A 19277-nucleotide genomic window follows, 5' to 3' on the forward strand; every position below is an offset into this window, starting at 1 on the left:
TACCTCCTGGAACTCTAGTTGCAGGGCATCAGTGCCCTCTTCTCTTCTCTGCTGGGACACCGCATGAACATATATGCATTCAGGCGGAATGCTCACATATAAAAAATGAATTTTAAAAAGTTTAAAGAAGGATACAAAGACATATTCAATTGCTACGCAAATAACCAGCTTCTAAATTAAAATGACTTACATCTTTCTTCCAAGTCTTTGAGGTCATATTCAAGAGGTCATTTAATAATCATAGAAATGAGCAAGGACAATGATGAGAATAATGATTATTATTGAGAATGTTCACTTTTAAAGGATTTAAACCATTTTATTGTTCTTAAAAATGGCTACTCAAGTAGGGAAAGCACTTTCACGGTTCGCTTTCCTTTGATGCAATGAAAACAAAACAGGGTGTACTAGGAATGATATGCTCTGTATCTGGGGGCAGGGTGACCTCCACGAGTGAATAAAAAGATGTGACTCATTTTACACCTGTTTTATTTGAATGAAATATTTTCCCCTGGGGAGGAGGGAACAACATGTCTCAGGTTGAAATTTAAGAAAAAAAAAATTAAAAGGAGGTCTTTTTTAAAAGGCAGCATTTTAGGTGAAGTAGGAAACATTAAAAATAGGCAAGGAAGACCAACTATATGGAGAATGGAGAACTTGAACCTAGAAATATATACAAATTAAAAAAAAAAAACAGCTATGCCTCAAGAAAATATTCCTATAGCTTTTAGCAGGTATGCTATAACAAAATAGCACAGACAGATGAGACATTTCCAGCAAAGGAGTTGAAAGAAATATTTGATTCCCTAAAAATGACAAAGGTCAGCTACAGAGTCCAGAGGTGCATTCTAGGGGAGAAATCTTTTACATTGGAAACTTATGTGCTACGGGTTAGAACCTATGTTAGGAGGAGCAGGCTCTAAGCAGGGTGCAGGCCATAGCTATCAGGTAAAGTTCAAGTTCTTAACCTCTGTGGTTTTCTCTCGATGATAAGTTAAAGCAAGTATTGATTTCAGGAATTTTTCAGTATACCTACTAAGTTTTATAACAAAATATATTTTAAAATAAATAGAAATGTATTTCTGATGTTAACCTGTATTTTGTAGATGGATTGAAAGACCCAAGTGAAAGCTGTAAAACATTAGGATGAGATATTATCATGCTGTGCTTGTTGGTGGGTATTATTCATGATCATGTCCCCAAGCCTTTGGTCTGTGTAATGTGGTAAATGTCAGTCAAATATCTAGAAGAGGGAGAAGCACTCTTGGTGTGCTAATTTAATCTTGTGGGTAACCTAATTATAGCACTGACCTCATAAAAACCATTTGACAATTTGAATTTTTACTTTTTGAAATCTTCAAACCTTTAAAATTCTCTTCCATTATGCTTTAAAGAAAATCAATAGATGTCACTTTGGAATCTGCAAAGTATCTGGATAAATTGTTAGAGGTCATTAAAATATGAATGTGAGCTTCATAATTCAAACCAAACACACCATGTGTTCTTTTGAAATTAAATTAACCTGTGCCTTGCAAAATGACCAAATGGCTGAAATGACTAGCTTCCTGAACTGAGACTCAAATGGGAATGTGGAGGAAAACTGATACGTGAAATATAAAATCTCCTAAGATAACAGGGGTTCTTGTCTCTGGGGTTCTCAGTCTATGTTGTTCTTATTTTAAATTGTGATTGATATTTTAGGTAAATAATATCATCAGATATTTTTCTGCATTTAGGGAAACAGTTCTATTAACACGTACATCAAACTTGATTTTGTGTTTGCTATTTTTAATGTCTCTCTGATTTTTTAGTAGCATTTAGTAGCAAAAAAACATGAATTTCATATGCCAGATACATCTGCTTATTATTTAATGTACAACAAAAAAGAAAGAGTAATGAAAACAGTAAGAAACATTATTTTAACTAACTTGTAAACAGTTCCGAGCCCAAGAAAACAGAAGTTGTTTGTTGTCTGTTTTGAGAAAATGTCTTAGCTGTAGCCAAGGCAGACCTCAAACTTACATTCTTCCTGTTTTCCCTTCACAAGGGCTGGGATTGCAAAAAAGGGAGCCTTGCTCTCGCTATCAATACAGGAGTACTATTAAAGTAAAAAATTCATTTTAATCCTTAACACATTTCCCTGAAAAAGGATTATTTTTCCATTGTAAGTAGTCCATAGAGAATAATATTTATAGAGTAAGCTGCAAATCAAATAATAAATAAAATGTAAGAATGGATGATATAGCCTTTTACAATTTGATAGCTAATTCCAATAAACATCACTAACAGAACTGTGGCTTGCTAGAGGAAAATTTACAGAAGTATAAAGAACTGTCCAAGCAAAGTAACTTCCAAGTGAGTCAGAAAACGTGCTAGAATTTTTGCTATCATTTGCAGGGTGAGGTGGTCCATATAAACCAGGGCATCCACTTACTATCCACCCCTGACCTTTGTTTCTTCTGTTTAATGTGGGGTTGATATAAACTGATCATCAGAGCGAGCCTGGATCTGGACTGTTCTTGAAGAATATGAGACAGATGAGAAATCAGGCTTTCATGTGGGGTCACACAAACAAATGTCCAACCCCTTCTTCACATAATCTCCTAGGCCTGAATCAAAGCTTCCTTACCTGTAATTAATGACAGAACCATGTTGTCTAGGGTCACTGTGAAAATCAAATGAAATTGTGTCCATATGGCACCTGACAAGAATGGAATAATAACTCATAATATTGATCACTTTAATAATAAATATGGGGACCAGGAGCCAGAGAGATGGCTCTGTGGTTAAGATTGTATCTTGTTCTTTCATAGGACCCAAGTTAGATTCCCAGCACCTCACCAAATGGCTCACTACCGCCTATAACACTTCAGCTCCAGGAGGTAGATGCTCTCTTCCAGCTTTTGATTTTAATCTTTTTTTTAAATCTTTATAGCTTGATACCAACACTCCTCCCTCCTTTCCTCCTAGTCCCACACTTAAGCCTCCCATTTCTCCCCTCTTTCTCAGAGAAGGGGATGCAACCAAGGGTTATCAACCAACCCTGGCACCTCAAGCCAAAGCAGGACTAAGCTGTAAAGTGATTTTTTTTTAAAGATTAAACAAGTGTCACATTGCCAAGACTTGTAATACAAAATGCATCCCAACTGCCAGGCAAAGTTGGACAACCAGTTTCAGGTTTGGAATCGCTTGAATATTTGAAACAGATTTTGAGACCCACACTGATGGAGCAGATAGAGAGGCTAGAAATGTTGACTCCATTACCCTTCCCTACCCCTTTACTCAACATTCAAAATTGTACCCCAGAGCAGTGGCTACCTCTGCCTGCCTGACCCAAAGCTCCTTCACACACTACAACAGATACTCTCTACTCCTTAGATCTAGATTTCATCTGTAGGAGCTAATGGATTAAGGACAGTTCTCCAAATAGGTTTGGGATCATTTGTGAATGTACCCCGGTACCTAACACATACATGGTAAAGCTCTGATCAAATATCTCTGCTTGGTTACACAGCTTCCTCATGTCACATGAACAGAAACGGCCTTGGGATCATCTAAGAACACAACTGAATCTCCCCCAAAGAGGGTGGGCATGGTCATCTCATTACCACTGACATTGGCAGCTGACTCATTTCACAGTTGATGTTGAATGAATGAGGACTATTCTAAGAAACATGTATTTCTACTTTAATGGAGAAAACACCAGAGAATGTGGCTAGAAGAAAAAAGATTTTCACTGTTTTAAATTCGAAAGTACAAATTCAAGAAGCATCTAATGGCAAGGAATAAGGAAGCACATCATATTTTATATCTATAAAGAAGCAGAAAAATACGTCTGAGTACAAGACAGAGATAGACATTTAAAATCGACTACATTTATTGTGTGTTGGATAATTGTCACCAGATCTTAGGTAAACAAAAATTACACAAAAAGCAAGCTATATGAATAAAACTAAAGGAAAGAAACCAATTGAAATTTTCTACCAAAAAGAGGCCTTAGGTCCACAAGCTCAATGGCCATTCTGTGAAGAGCTTAAAATTAACAGTTTTCTCCAGAACAGGCTGGGTGGTTTGCATCATTATCAGGGATAGTACATAAAACTTAGAGATGAAGTACAGTGGGGAAGGATATGGAGGAAGTAGCTTACAAAGGCATCTTTACTATCTTATTCCTCTAACTGGGGATATTGTTGTCTAGATCCTATCAGTAGAATCTTGAACTTTCACTTAAAAATAGTTTAGTCCAAAAAAGAATGTAGCATGTATTTGAGAAACAAACCTGCTAGGAATTCATTTCGGAGGTGAGGAATTACAAAGTAATCAGTGGAGTAAGCATGTAAAGGACAAGACCATGAAGCCATGCCAGACATGACATCCTAAAGAAACAATCTGGGACAGTTCCTCAGCTGTGAATGGTGAAGGTCAGTGTTTCTGATCCAGCACAGTTTTTCTTTTCTGGTCTAAAGCGCTTGCTCCTCTGAAGACCAGAGTCTCAGGTTGTTCTATAAGGGAAAATGCTTCTGTTAACTCTTCATCCTGAAGTGGACTTAATGTGCTGTACAGAAGAAATCTTGCTTTGGGACCCTGAAAAGGGCCAAACCACATCAGAGAAAGTAAGAAGATATCTTCTATTCTCATGAAGGTATGCCTGCCTGGAGAAACACGTTCAAAGCAAGTATCTTTTGAGGTCTTACTGAACATAAGTGAGTATTGAGGTTCATTACAATGTTTTTGCATGTGTTTGCGTTTTGGGAAAACAGCTAGGAACAGAAATAGAAGAGCCAAAAACAAAACAAAACAAACAAACAAACAAAAACCCTGCTAGTTCTAGAAGATACTTCCAGAGAAAAGAATAATGTTTATGTCATGCGTCGCTTCACGTTATATTCTTTCAGATGAGCACTTCGAATGTTGGGTGCTTTTTGATAATCAAATTCAGACAAAACTATTCAGCAATGTCTAAAACTTCAACCAGCATTGCAAGGTTGCTCATCATAAGGTCACTGCCAGCTAGTTAAACAACCCAATAAACCCAAGTCATGAAAAGCCAACCTCAATACTTTCAAGGATCCCCGGTCCCTGAGAAAGTGTTCTTTTTACAATTGCAGGATGCTCCTGGAAGCCCACAAACAGATCAAACTGATCAAGGAATCTTCCAGAGTCTTGACTGAGAACATTGGTAAAAAATGTAAGGCATTTTATAATATTTCCTGTATTATTTGTGTGTGTGGTATGTGTGCATATGCTGCATGCCTATATGTAAGACAGCACACATACCCATGGAAGTGCATGTGGAGATGAGAGTGTGTTCTTCCGAGTTCTGCACCTCATTGCCTTGAGACAGGGTCTCTGAGTACACAGGAAACTCAATAATTGGGTATGCTACATGGCCAGAAAACTCCCAGGATCCTCCTTTATGCCTCTAGTATGGGGGTGACCAGCACCAGCAACAACCATGCAGTTTTGAATGAAGACCCAAAGTCAGGTCTGAGAGTGGCTGAGCTATTTCCTCAGCTGAAGAATAGAAATTTCAATAGTAGATATCACTTATGAGGGTATTATACGCTGTATATCATTGATGGTTATGTAGTAGTTAGCTGATGAAGACAGCAGCATCTTTAGGTTTGGTGTGTGGGAAGAAGACAAGACAAAATGAAAAATAAGACTACATAGGAATGCTTGAAGAAAGGTTCCTTCCTTTCCTTCCTTCCTTCCTTCCTTCCTTCCTTCCTTCCTTCCTTCCTTCCTTCCTTCCTTCTTTCCTTCCTTCTATTCTTTCTTATCAGGAAAAATTATTACTGAAAGAGCAATAACATAACTAAAGGAAGATTTAAAAAAATAGAGAAAAACAAAGTACTTTCTTAATTCACGGGGCCATATTAAGTTTTGCAGGTGAGATATTCAGGGAGACAGAATTTTCCATCAGAATGAGTAGACAACATTGTGGTTAGACCAATAAAAAAAAATGCAGATAGGATCGGGCAGATTCAGGAAATAGTGCTTTAAATCTGAGGGCAGTGGGCTATGAAAGGCGCTCTTCACCAAGGAAAAAGTTGTTCCCTGTTCTAATACTAAACTTCTCTGAAACAGTTCCTGTTACACAGCTCAAGCTGCTCCCAGCATTCCAAAGCTGGGCTTCAAAAATGAGTTTGGTGCTAAGGAGAAGGGCTAGTCAGCAACCTAGAGTTAAAATCGTACTGAATTTAGTTTAGGAGAAGGGAATGAAAGGGTTTTAAGACAGACATGATTTGGCTGCATTGTCCAGATGAAGGGAAAGGAAAGAGCCTTTCCCAGCACTCACTACACAGCAGACACGTCCAGCTTCATTCAGGCCTCACAGCCATTCTGATGTGCTGTCATCTCCACTGTACCTGAAACTAAGAACCTGAGACTAAGAAACTGTGGAGGAGCAGTCAGGTCTAAGTCCACAGCCTGTGGTCTCTCTAGAAGATGGAAGGAAGTCAACCATGATATCAAAGTAAAGGTTTGGACACGGAGTTTGATCTAATGCTGTCCTTGAGCACCAAGTCTACTTCGCCTTTGTAATATTGTTTTCCTCTTTTAATTTTCACTGCTTCTAGCCAACAAGTATTTACAATAAACTTACATGCAAATTATTAGTGTGACAGACAAGTGAACTCCAAGTAATTTGTAGAACATCTCTTCCGGGAAAGAGAATCCTGCGAGTCATCAAATGGGAAGTCTTAGAATTTAAAACATGTCACAGAAATTCATGAACAGATAAATTTGTTCATTTTTTCCCTAGGAGAAGGAATGATAAACATCAGAATGGTGTGTAGTTTCCTCAAATAAATGGAAAGACTATTGGTCTGGATGTTTTTATTTGTCATCTATCACATGAAACAAGTCAAATGAACTCTCCAAATCGCTCAGGTTTGGGTTATAAAGAGAATAAAAATAAAAAATATGTTAGACTGAAAAAATAAGGATCGTCTCAGTAAATCACAGTGGTGGGCACTGGGTAATTGACAACAGTATTGATTATAATCTTCAACACCATGGCTTGCTATCCTCCCTTGTCATGTATGTAAACTGCTACCTGAGTGTCCTTTGCTCTTGCAGTAATGACAGTAATGACTCTTTTTTTTTCAGTAATGACTCTTATAACAGTAATAATGCTACATTACATGATAAGGAAATCAAGGAAGAAAATACAAATATCTATTGCAATCACATTCTTAACACAACAGAAATACACATGTCAGTTATAACCCTGGGTTCAGTCACCTGCTTTAGCTGGTACTTATAACTACCTTCCTCTAGTACCCTTTCCATATTCCTCTGCCCTCAGCAAGCACCTTAGTAGGTCTTGGTTCGTTTCCTAGAAGAGGAGCCCATACCTTCATTCCTGAAGGGTCTGTTCTATTTGTCATTCAGCCTAGATTAAGCTGTTGTAGTTTCTCATTGACTTTAATCACAGGACGTGGTGGCACCAAGAGATGACACAAAGGATCTCCTGCACTGCAGACATGATGTTTCTTATCTCTGTTGTGGAGGAACAATCCAATTTTGCCTTGATAATCTGGATCAATCACTGCTTTTTAACACTGTTATTCCTTTCTTTGTCTGATGGGTTAAGAAGCCCAAAGGGCAGAGGAAAGTTTGAGATTCCAATTCAATGGAATGTCTGTTGTGTCTTTTGGCAGGAGTGTTCCTCACTCTGAAACTAAAACTTCCAGGACAGTAGAACTTTAGGTTTAGGAAGAGAAAGTAAAGAAAAATTTCCTACTGTATCACTAAGGACAATAGTGAATGGAACTATTCCCTTTTTATCCCTTGATTCCTAGACCCATGGATCTTAAACTATGGGAGAAATTTTATCATATATTATATGTTGATTCAAGCCATATATTGTCCTTTGAAGAACTCTGTCCCAGCCCTCCAAGCTGCTGCCACCTAGTTGGCACTGTAACTGTGACTTCAAAAGGGCATTCTAAAAGGTATCGGACGGGTCTGATGCTCTTTGGGTGGATGACACCTAAATGAACATCTGTACAAAGTCCCAATTTATTTCTAATATCAGAGATCAGACCTCTACTCTTGCCTGATGCGTCTAAAACAAAAAGGGGGAACTGTAGAGAGCTGCGGAATGCTATGCCTTAAAGATGGAGCTGGTTTCCACCTTCCACCTTCCCGATGGTGAGTGCTCTCTGTCACGAACAACTCCACATTTGGCTAAGGCCGAGGATCGGGCTTGCTTCCATGTATGTGGACCTATCTGCATTGCCCACGTGGCACGCCTGGGTTGGCTACCCAGAGGCTATTTAAGCTGTGGGCTGGCTTTCCCCAGGGTCCGAGGAATGTTCAATGTTCCTGAATAAACTGCATTGAAAAAAAAAAAAAGGGCATTCTATCTTTCTATCAGGACAGCTTCTTCAGGATAAGGAGGGCATGGTAAGACCAGTATATTCCATAATCACAGGCCCACTGTTTCATAACTCTGGCTGTGAAATGAGTTCCTTGGCCAGAAGCAATACTGTGTGGAATACCACAGTGATAGATAAAGGCATTCTGTAACTCACAGATGGTGAGCTTGGAAGATGCGTTATGTGCAGGAAAAGCAATCCATAACCAGAATAAGCATCTATTACAATAAAAACAATGTGTTTTCTTTTTTATGGAGAAAGTGGTCTAATGTAGTTTATCTACCACCTGGTCACCCAAGGGAAAGATACTATATTTGGGGCTCAATGATCTGCTGGTGGCAGATAATGCATTCAGCAGCAGCTGTAGCCAGGTCAGACATATTGAGCGGAAGTCTATGTTGACCAGTCCATGTTTAATCTCCATCTTTGCCACCATGTTCACTCATGGGCCCAGTGATGAAAGAGATGACAAGGGAAAGAGACAGCTAACTGTCCATAGAATGTGTCATTCAATATACTTCATTATTGATATTTTCCTCTGCTGGAGTCACCTGTTGATGAGCATTTATATGGGATATAAGTGTCTTCTCAACCTTTGCCCATTTGGAGAGATCTACCAGCATATTTCTTCTCCAGATGTCTTTCTCATCCATTTTTTTAATTTAATCTTTTTTTTTGCATTAATTACAGTTTATCCACTTTGGATCCTGGCTGTAGCCCTTCCCTCATTCCCTCCCAATCCACCCTCCCTCCCTCACCTCCTCTCTTCCTCTCTCCAAGTCCACTGATAGAAGAGCTCCTTCTTCCTTTCCATCTGACTCTAGCCGATCAGGTCTCATCAGAACTGACTGCACTGTTTTCCTCTGTGGGGGTGTGGTAAGGCTGCACCCCCTCTCTGGGGAAGGAGATCAGAGAGCCAGCCACTGAGTTCATGTCAGAGACAGTCCCTGTTCCCATTACTAGGGAACCCACTTGTACACTGAGCTGCCATGGGCTACATCTGTGCAGGGGTTCTAGGTTATTTCCATCAATGGTCCTTGGTTGGAGTATCAGTCTCAGAGAAGACCCCTGGGCCCAGATTTCTTGGTTCTATTGCTCTCCTTGTAGAGCTCCTGTCTCCCCCGGGTCTTTCTATCTCTCCCTTCTTTCATAAGATTCCCTGCACTCTGTCCAAAGTTTGGCTATGAGTCTCAGCATCTGCTTTGAAACCCTATTGGGTAGAGAGAGTCTTTCAAAGGCCCTCTGTGGTAGGCTCCTGTCCTGTTCCCTGTTTTCTCCCTCTTCCAATACCCGTCCCATTTGCCTTTCTGAGTGAGGGTTGATCAACTTATCCAGGGTCTTCCTTCTTGCTTAGCTTTTTTTAGGTGTACAGATTTTAGTATTTTTATCCTATCCTATATGTCTAATATCCACTTATAAATAAGTATATACCATGTGTGTCTTTCTGCTTCTGGGATACCTCACTCAGGATTATCTTTTCTAGATCCCACCATTTGCTTGCAAATTTCATGATTTCCTTGTGTTTAATTGCTGCGTAGTATTTCATTGTGTAAATGTACTGCAATTTCTTTATCCATTCCTCAGTTGAGGAGCATCTCATCCATTTTCTAATCATGCTCTCTCCAAGTTCCTGACCATCCAGAAAATCCGTTGACTACAGCTTGTTAATCAGTGAACTATCACATCTGGCCACTTCTCCTTCCAGATAAAATGTAAGACCATGTGTCCTGCCCAAAGTTGTACCCACTATGAAGATCTCCCTTCTCTAGTGTCTTTTAGGGTTGTCTAAGTTCTTGCTTGTGCCTTCAGGACCTGCTCCATCCCAATCACATATATAGCACTTGAATTTGGGTAATGGATTGTTTCTGTGTACAACCTACTCTATACTTGATAATCGAATAACACATAGCTCATGGAGGGAAGTTTAGGTTGCATGGTAACATGGTAACATATGTATTCAGTTTCCACTAAGACCCAATAGCAGGCCAGGAGCTGTTTTTCACAGGGAGCACAGCTGTCTGCAGATAATGGTAGAACCTTGATACAAAATTCCAGAGGTCTCTTCTTTGATTCACCTATAAGAGCCTGCCAAAGGCTCCAAACCACATCCTTATCTGCCAGTGACACCATCTCAAGTACCATCAGGTCTTCGGGATCACACAACCTAAGTAGTAGAATAGCCTACACAACAGCTAGGACCTGTTTAAGAGCCATCTACTACTGTTCCAGGCCCCCAAAACATAGTAGCTTTCTGATCTTCTTGCTATATGGGCCACAATGACACACCAAAGTGAGAAGTGTGCCTTCTGCAGAATCCAAATAGGCCCACTAAACATACTATTTCTTATTGGTAATGAGGAGCAGGTTCAATAACTCATGATTCATCTTGGAAGGAATATCTCATGTGCCATATTGCTGGACTCCTAAGAATTTCAGTGAGGTAGAAGATCTGGAATTTTGGTTGGATTTATTTACCATTCTCTGATGTGGATATCTGTTGCCAACAAGTTCAAAGTGGTTGCTACCTCCTGCTCACTTGGTCCATTCAGCTTAATGTCATCAATACAGTGCACCCAATGTGGTATTTTGTGGAAGAGAAATATGAACAGGATTCCTTTGAACTAAGTTTTAACACGGGGTTGGAGAGTTAATATATCCTTGAGGTAAAACTGTAACAGTATAATGCTAACCTTGCCAACTGAAATCAAGTTGCTTCTGGTGTTTTTTATAGATAGATACTGAGAAAAAGGCATTTGATAAATCAGTAGATGCACTATGTAAGAGAGATGTGTTAATCTGCTCAGGTAAAGACACCATGCCTCGTACAGTAGTTGTAATTGGAGTCATTACTTGACTGAGTTTTCAATATCCAACTGCCATTCTCCATGATACATCTGTCTTCTTCACTGGCCTGAGAGGAGAGTTAAAAAGAGTTGTGGTAGGGACCACCAACCCTGAATCTTTCAAGTCCTTGATAACAGCACTAATTCCCACAATTGCTCCAGGGATATGATACTGCTTGTGATTTCCTATTTTTCTTGGAAGAAGCAACTCTAAAGGTTTCCTTTTAGGCCTTCCAGCCATAATAGTCCTCATGCCACAGCTCAGAGAACTAATGTGAGGATTCTGCCAACTTCTAAGTATATTTTCCCCAATTATACATTCTGGAACAAGGAAAATAACCACAGGATGAGTTCAGGGAGCCTCTGGACCTACTGTAAGTCAGACTTTAGCCAAAACTCCGTTAATCACCTGACCTTTTAAAGTCCCTAATTTAACCACAAAGTTTCCTGGGTTCTCCTGAAAACAATGTCAATTCAGAACCAGTATCCAATAACTCCCAGAAAGTCTGATTGTTTCCTTTCCCCTAGTGTACAGTTACCCTTGTAAAAGGCCTTAGGCCCCTCTGGAGAAGGACTGGAGAAAGGCTAACAGGAAATCTCTTAGGTATTTTATCACAGTCCTTCTTCAGAGCAACCTGACCATTCCTTCAATTAAGGGGCTCTAAACAGCAAAGTGGTTCAAGTCTGGAAACTTATTCGTGGGCTGAAACACTCTTTTGTCACGATCCAATGGAACCTTTCATTTGTTTGAGAATTTTTTTCCCCCTCATACAAATCAAACAAAAATTCAGTAGGCTTCTTATCTATTTCATGCCTGGAAACACAAAAGGTTCATACGAGTCATGCCACCATAAAATTCACACTGCCTGTACTGCCCATTATGGGTTAGACCATTTCAGACATTGCTTTGTCCATGCAGTCCATGTGATAACTACAGTCACTTTGCCTTTGTCAATTCAGGGCTGTCACCAGCCCTTGCTACTTCAGGGCACAATTAAACCCATCACATTTAATCCATCCTGATTCATCCATTGCACTTATACTGTTCAGCCGCACAAGAAAAAGGGAGACAACAAAATTCTTCAAGTGTGTTGATGCTCTTTCACCTTTTTGTGTCTTATAGAATTAGTAAAGAGCATGTTTACTGCCCCCCCCACACACACTGTGGAGAATTAGATTTTAGTGTACCCACTCTAGCACTGGAATTTCCCCCATGCCTTATAATCCTTTCATCACCACCAAGTCAAGGGATAGCAGGCACCACCAACTCCTTTTCCATAGGCCATCTTCTGAAAAATGCTTCAGCCAACCATTCAAACAAACTTTTGACTCCTTTTATTTTAACTGTGTGAACTCCCATATTAAATCTAACATCTCTTCTCAGCGGGCCTATAATATTAAACTCGGCTTGATCCAGGTTTTTGTCTCTTTCCCCATTATTCCACATCCTTAAATCCATTCCCCTACATATGTATTCCCCAGACTTCTACTTGAATGAATTTGACAACTCATTGAACTCTTTAATAGTGTAATGAACCTCCTCATGGAGTACACTTTCTCTCCTCTAGGAGCCTGCTTAGGCTTAACTCTGGTTATAGGTCTAGAGGCAAGTATTTTGGGCCATAAGGGATAAAAGTTTTCTCTTGCCTGGTATCTCCATTGGAGAAAGTGACTTCTAGCTTAACAAATAATAAAGGATTAATTTCCTCAGGCAAATATTAAAAAGGGCAATATTTCAAGGGGTGAAGTAGGAGTATATCTTATAATGAAGATGGAGAAATTAATTTCTCAGGTTTGATAAACTCTTGAGAAAATTAGGTCTTCACCCTGAGGGCTTTCACGTATTTTGGCAGGAACAGTGATTTAAGTACAGAATGGAGGGAGCTGAAACAATGGGAGTAACCAGACGAGGAGTAAAAAAAAAAAAAAAAAAAAAAAAAAAAAAAAAAAAAAAAAAATTCAAAAGTGTATATTTTCCCTAAATTCTCTGCTTCACCTAAAGAAAGTTAGACCTTCTTTCCAATGAATGACATTAACACACCACTTGAAAATTTAGTAGATATTAACTGCATTTTAGGTTGGTTACTTACCATTTGTCTCTCCTTAAGATGAACGTGTTGTAATGGGTTAAAATATAATCTGATTATGCAAGCAAAATGCTTGATTAGAATAATTAAGAAGATTGTCACTTTTGTGTGTAAATGTATGTATATATGTGTGCGATGTTCATATGTGTCTTTACATAATTTTAATTAAGAATATAGCTCATGTGTAATGTGTATATGTGCAAATATCTATGCATTACTTTTAAAAATAAAGCTGCGTAAAGAGGTAACATGTGTGTAATGGATTCTTCTAAGACAAATCACATTTTTAAGATTACTTCCTTTAATAGTTAATTTTATTTAGGAATGTATGCTCCAGGGTCCTTCATTCTCTGAATATTGTCAGGAGGAAGTTTCTCTGTTGCTGGCTGGGGAAGACACCAATCTATGAGTATAGCTGAATGCCACTAGGAGTCGCCTCTTTGCAACGTTCCTTTAGAACTAGTATTTGGATTTTCCCTATGTCCACGGCCTATGGGGTCTCAGGTTCTTGGTTACCAGAGCTGTACCATGCTGTATTTCACGGAACATCTTAAATCCAGCCAGATAAAGGTTGGTTACTCCTACAAGTTTTCTGTCACTTTTACACCAGCATATCATGCAGTTGGGGTCATCATTGTAAACGGAAGGATTTAGATCTGGTTTGGGGTTCACTTTTTTTTTTCTGGTAGCACACAGAGTACCTTCCAGTAGCATGAGCCGTCATTAGCAGGGCTGAAAGCTTTAGGTAGGCACCAGCTCAACTTCGTGTTCAATGTGTTATATAGGTGTTGTCTGCAGCCATGGGGCTGTTTGGAGAATAACCAAAAGCCTTTGTTAATAGCCTGGATTGTTTGGGGATTTCCATGGGGCCCCCCTTAGCCAACAGCTCAATTAGATGTAACCCATTCATGACAATGAAGAATTCATTTGTGGTGAGATTTCTAACTGGGGCTTTTTCTCCCCCATTATTTGGTGATCTTTGCAGAAGAGGAAGCAGAAAGAGTTTAAGAGCCCGTGGGAATGAATTTACGGTAGAAACTAGGCCTTCTAGACGCAGCAGGGCTGCTGCTCATATGGACTCATGGAGACTGTGGCCCTATGCACAGGGCCGGCACAGGTCTAAGCCAGATGAGGTCCCAGTGCTGAATGGGGCAGTGGACATAAGCACCCATCGCAACCCAGAAGAAAAGAAAGATTACTTTCATCCAATGGGGTCTCACTGAGCATACAAACCACATTTAAGGACAGGCTCCACACCCAGCAGTCAATGGCCAGCACAAAATCAACTCAGTGGTGTTCTTGAAGTGTTTTTACCTCATAATAATTTGTCTAGGTATTTATTTTCCTTACAGATCATATATATATATATCATATATATCTGTAAAGATCTTATATATTATAGTTTCTGGTTTTGTGTTTTTAAGGGGTTTGTGTGTGTGTGGATGTATGAGTCTTTGTATCTGGAGATGGTTCTTTTCTTTGGGTTTGTTTGTTTGTTTTCTCATATTTTGGTTTATTTATTGATTGATTGATTGATTGATTGATTTTTAGTTGTCTGTTTCCTAATGAGGGAGGGAAAGAAAGGGTATGGAGTTGGGTGGGTGGAGAGAGGAGGAGGATCTCTAAGGAGCTGGGGGAGAAATATCTTGATCAGAATATATTATCTAAAAAAGTCTATTTTCAATAAAAAGAAAAAGAGAAATCAGCCATAGAAACAAACAGTATAACTCAAAAAATACAAATAAGATTGTTTAATTCAATAAACATAATTCAACACCATTGTTTTGGGAAAAACATACTTCCTTTGAAATCTTGAGTACTGTGTGTTAGAGGTATTTTCAGCTTAATTATCAAGAAAGACAATAAGGGGTGCAACTGTAGCCTTGTTCTTCAGAATCAGGGAAATGTAACTTTGATTGTTTTTACTACTATGTCTAGGATTGCTTCCATCCACTGAGTGACGGAGTCTCCCCGGTAAGCACAGCACACCAGATAAAAGATGAACCTACAAGCAAATAAAAAAGGTTCAAGTCTAAGCTCATGCTGTAAATGGTCTCTGCCTGGGGTGGAGAAGTACAGTTCTAAAGGCCCCGGTTTCCCACGCAGACAGCAAGCCGCCACAACCCTTCCAACAGCTTCTGCCAGCACTTGGAATAAAGCTAGCAGACTACAAAAAGCATAATTAAAGATAGATAGTCCTAAATAATGGTGCTTTACTCCCTGATTTCTCAGAAGTAATGTAAATATGCTCATATATCACTTGGTTCTGGAGAGGATATTCAGACCTGATATTCCTGGCCAAGTTGACTGCTGACTAAGCAGTGCGGCTTGAATTCAGTTTCCAGAGAGAATCATCCTGTGTTTCTGCCCTGATTTTAACTTAGCTTAGGAATTTGCTGCTGCAAAACAATGGACCACAGGAAAACACATAAAATGTCCACATGGGCTGAGAAAGGGGGATCAAATTTTATAGTTGCGTAATAGAGGATTAAACATATATGTGAGATTTATAGATTGGCAGCTTTCTTTACTATTGTTGCCCCAGTGGGGTCCTAGGCTGGACAAAGTGCACATTCATTTCATTACCCAGGCCCCCTAGGACAAAATGTCTGCCTTGTTATAATTGGGACCACAATGCTTCTACACTGGTGGGCACCCAGTGGGTCCACTATTGTTATTTATTGGCTGTCTGAATGCCCACTTGGACTACTTCATTCTAAGCATTCAAGGCAATCTTGAGTAAATATGAAAAAACTAAATAGCCACCCTTCTTAGCACTTTTCTCAATTTATTCTAACAATATTTAAATTGGTGTTAAAATGCTTTATGAATTAAAATTATGGGCCAATATTTCTTCACTAAAATCCACTTGTCTGACATGGTCAGAGACCACCTCATGTTCTCTAGGGCATAGCTGATGTCTTACCCAAGGCACTTTGCTTTTCTTAGACCAGAATCAAACTTTGATATGAAGAAATTTACATTTTTGACAAATGCCTACCATGATCAACACAGTACAGTAAGGCAGTGACGTTTTTCTGTTTAACCTACCATGTTTGTTATGGTGAACTATTTAACATGTATTCCTGACCCATACCTTCCAGAACATTTTACTGGACAATGGAGGAAGATAGAAGCTTAATGTTTTCCTTTTGGAAGCCCAGAAAACTTTTACATTCTGAAAGTCAGCTCAAATACAAAAACAAAACAGCACAAAAAATAACAAAAGTCAGTGTTTTCTCAGTTGCATGAACAGACTAAAATGGAACCAAATTTATGTTTACACTAATAATCACATTGGAGTATTAGATGCTAGCATACTGGTAAGATGTCTTTTTTATGTTATGGAGGAATGATGTTGCCATTTGTGAAGAGTACGCTTGGTTCATGTCCAATCATCCTATGTGTAAGCCATCTATTAAACCTTCTGTCAACTGTGTTTAACGAAATATCAGATCTCTTTTATCTTTAGAAAGAAATGTCTCTATGTTAAGCTTCCAGATTTTCACAGGGAAAAAAAAGTGAACTGGTCCTGTTTAAAATTGGATCACTCAACATCATCCCAGTTATTCAAGAGTTTGATCATGACATCTATGCACTGATATCATTTTTGGAATGTTTTGATGTTTTGATTTACCCCCATGCCAGAACACTCTTTAATGTTATTCCAACTGGCATGTGATTGAGTCCAGAAACTAGACAAAACAAATACAAAGTACCTATGTAATATGTTAAATAACATCTTTCTCTTTCCCACTCTTTTTCTTTAAGCCTGTGTGATTTTTTTTTAATCCATACTGACTCTGTTGTCTTAATCAAGTTTTCTTATACCCATAAGTATAAACTTAGAAGAAAACCAGGGTAAATGCTTGGCAAAAAATTATCTGGATGAATAATGAGTGATCGGGTTACTGTCATTAAGAAAACTAACAGGGCATTTTTTAAAAAATTCTTTAAATTAGAATAAATGTATTCCTGGTGGAAACAATTTGTGCAAGTAGTCTTATATAGTCTTTCAGGTTATAAATGTAAAGGCAATTAAGTCTCCTCATCTTATCCTTCATTCAAGCACTATTCTGTGTCAGGATAGTAAACTCAATGCGAGGGACATCAGAGGCATAGGAGAAAGGGAGGCTGCTACAGCCCATTGCATCCTCTAGGTGTGGACAGCACTGATGGCTTAAAGAGATAGCTGTAGGCACTCATACCTGGGCCACTTCTTAGAGTTACAGGAATGTATTTTCTTGTCATTGCACAAGAACCTTGAGCAACTGTGGTGGTTAGATACCTCCAAAAGAGACAACACGTGGTAGACTTCAGCACTTTAACACCTTGGCGACCTTGAAGGACCATTGGTCTTTGCAAACAGCAGTTTCGACAGATTTAGAATAGTAATTCCTATCGTGAGGACAGGAGGGAAGCTTTTTAAAGATAGCTGGGAAGAACACTGCACATTAATGAGGATGACAAATTTTCAATATGTACATGGTGACTCTAATGATGCTCCCATGTTACTCTGATACCTGGGCTATTAACTGTCATATGCCTTTCTTTTGTTGTAGCCTCCAGCACATCCAGTTACCTTCTCTGTCAAGAATGCTCCAAGCGGCACTATACAGAACTGAAATGCAATTTCCTTCATACCTCTTTTAGGTCTCTGCCTGGACTCTGTTTTGAACACAGTGACCCTGATATCTTTATAAAGACATCTTGTAGGTGTCTATATTGTCTGCATCTTGCTGTTTTAACAAAATACCCAAAAGTAAACTCTCCAAAATCTCCAAAGATTTGCTCCGACTCATGGATGCAATGGTTTTATCCTGTGGTAACTTGCCCGCTGCCTCTGGGTTCATGGGAAGGCAAATCATCATGGTGGAGAGTTGTGGCTGAGCAATGCAGTGGATGTTATGGTAGACTGGAGAAGAAGAGAGGGAGAAAAGGGAATGATGGAAGAAAGCTAGAAAGGGAGCAGAACAGGAAAGAGAAAGGGGGAGCAAGGCCAGGGCCAAAATTAACCTTCAAAGGCTGCACCCAGTGTTATATCCTCTATCTAGGCTCCAGTTTCAAATAGTTTACCAAACTGTGCACTCACTGATGAATGAATCTGCTAACCACGTAAGAGCGTCCCAATGCCTTACCTCTGACCCTGTGTCCTACGGACTATGAGTTCAAAACAGGAAGCTCTGAGGGCAAACTGAGCGCAGCCGTAACAGTGGCCAGTATAAAATGGCTGCTGAAAGTAAGAAGAGAAAACTGAAAATGATTTTAACATTTATAATGGGAGGCATTCTTTTACCAGGGTAAGTAAAAGAACTTGAAAAACTTGAAAATGTATCACAGTTTTGCGATAAAAGCTTTGGCTTTATAGGTTCTGGGAATTTCCCATGAAGCTTAAATATATCACAGGAAATTTTATTACATAAAATATATTAATATAATCCATATTAGTTACAGGTTAAGTAGACATTTACATGTGTCAATGTATTTCTGTTATGGCCAGCTAGATTTATAAATGTATAATACATTTACTTGCTTATTTATATACATAATGGTTTTTCCTGAGAAACCAGTATTTTTTTATAACTATTTCTATGTATACTCTTTCCATGACTGGTGGTTTTTGAAGTTTTATGCCTCCCAAATATTTCAAGAAAGTGAAATTTCAAAGATGGAATTTTGAATCGTGCCAGCATTTTCATCATCTTAAAAGTCCCAAAAATTCTCTCTGCAAATTCTACAGCTTTTGCTTACCTAGAGGTGAATTCAGCACAGCCTGCAGAGAGTGCCTGCAGATGCCTTGCCAGCTCCAGATCTATTCAAAAGCCAGAGTAAATTGGGTGGGCTGAGTTTACTTGAAGTCTTCTTTGGCCTCAAGGTTCCAGCCTCCACCTGCTGTTTAACATTCCTCTCTAGATTCTTAAAAGCCCTGTTTACATCAGAAAGGGATTTCTATGCCTTAAAAG

The 19277-nt window shown here is 39.1% G+C and overlaps 1 protein-coding gene across 8 annotated transcripts in view; it reads right to left on the bottom strand.

Annotated features, from left to right (window-relative positions):
- Positions 1-19277, bottom strand: part of C6H8orf34 (chromosome 6 C8orf34 homolog) — a 386935-nt gene that overhangs the window by 43119 nt on the left and 324539 nt on the right. Inside the window, exon 11 of one of the 8 annotated variants that reach the window (XM_060385863.1) lies at positions 15143-15319. The exons of the other annotated variants lie outside the window; for them this stretch is intronic. Coding sequence (XP_060241846.1) covers positions 15158-15319 — 162 coding nt within the window. The 3' untranslated portion in view covers positions 15143-15157. Of the gene's footprint in view, positions 1-15142; positions 15320-19277 lie in introns of those variants that run through there. 8 annotated transcript variants of the gene reach the window in all.

This window comes from Meriones unguiculatus, chromosome 6 (genome assembly GCF_030254825.1).
Source record: "Meriones unguiculatus strain TT.TT164.6M chromosome 6, Bangor_MerUng_6.1, whole genome shotgun sequence".
Taxonomy (NCBI): Eukaryota; Metazoa; Chordata; class Mammalia; order Rodentia; family Muridae; genus Meriones; species Meriones unguiculatus.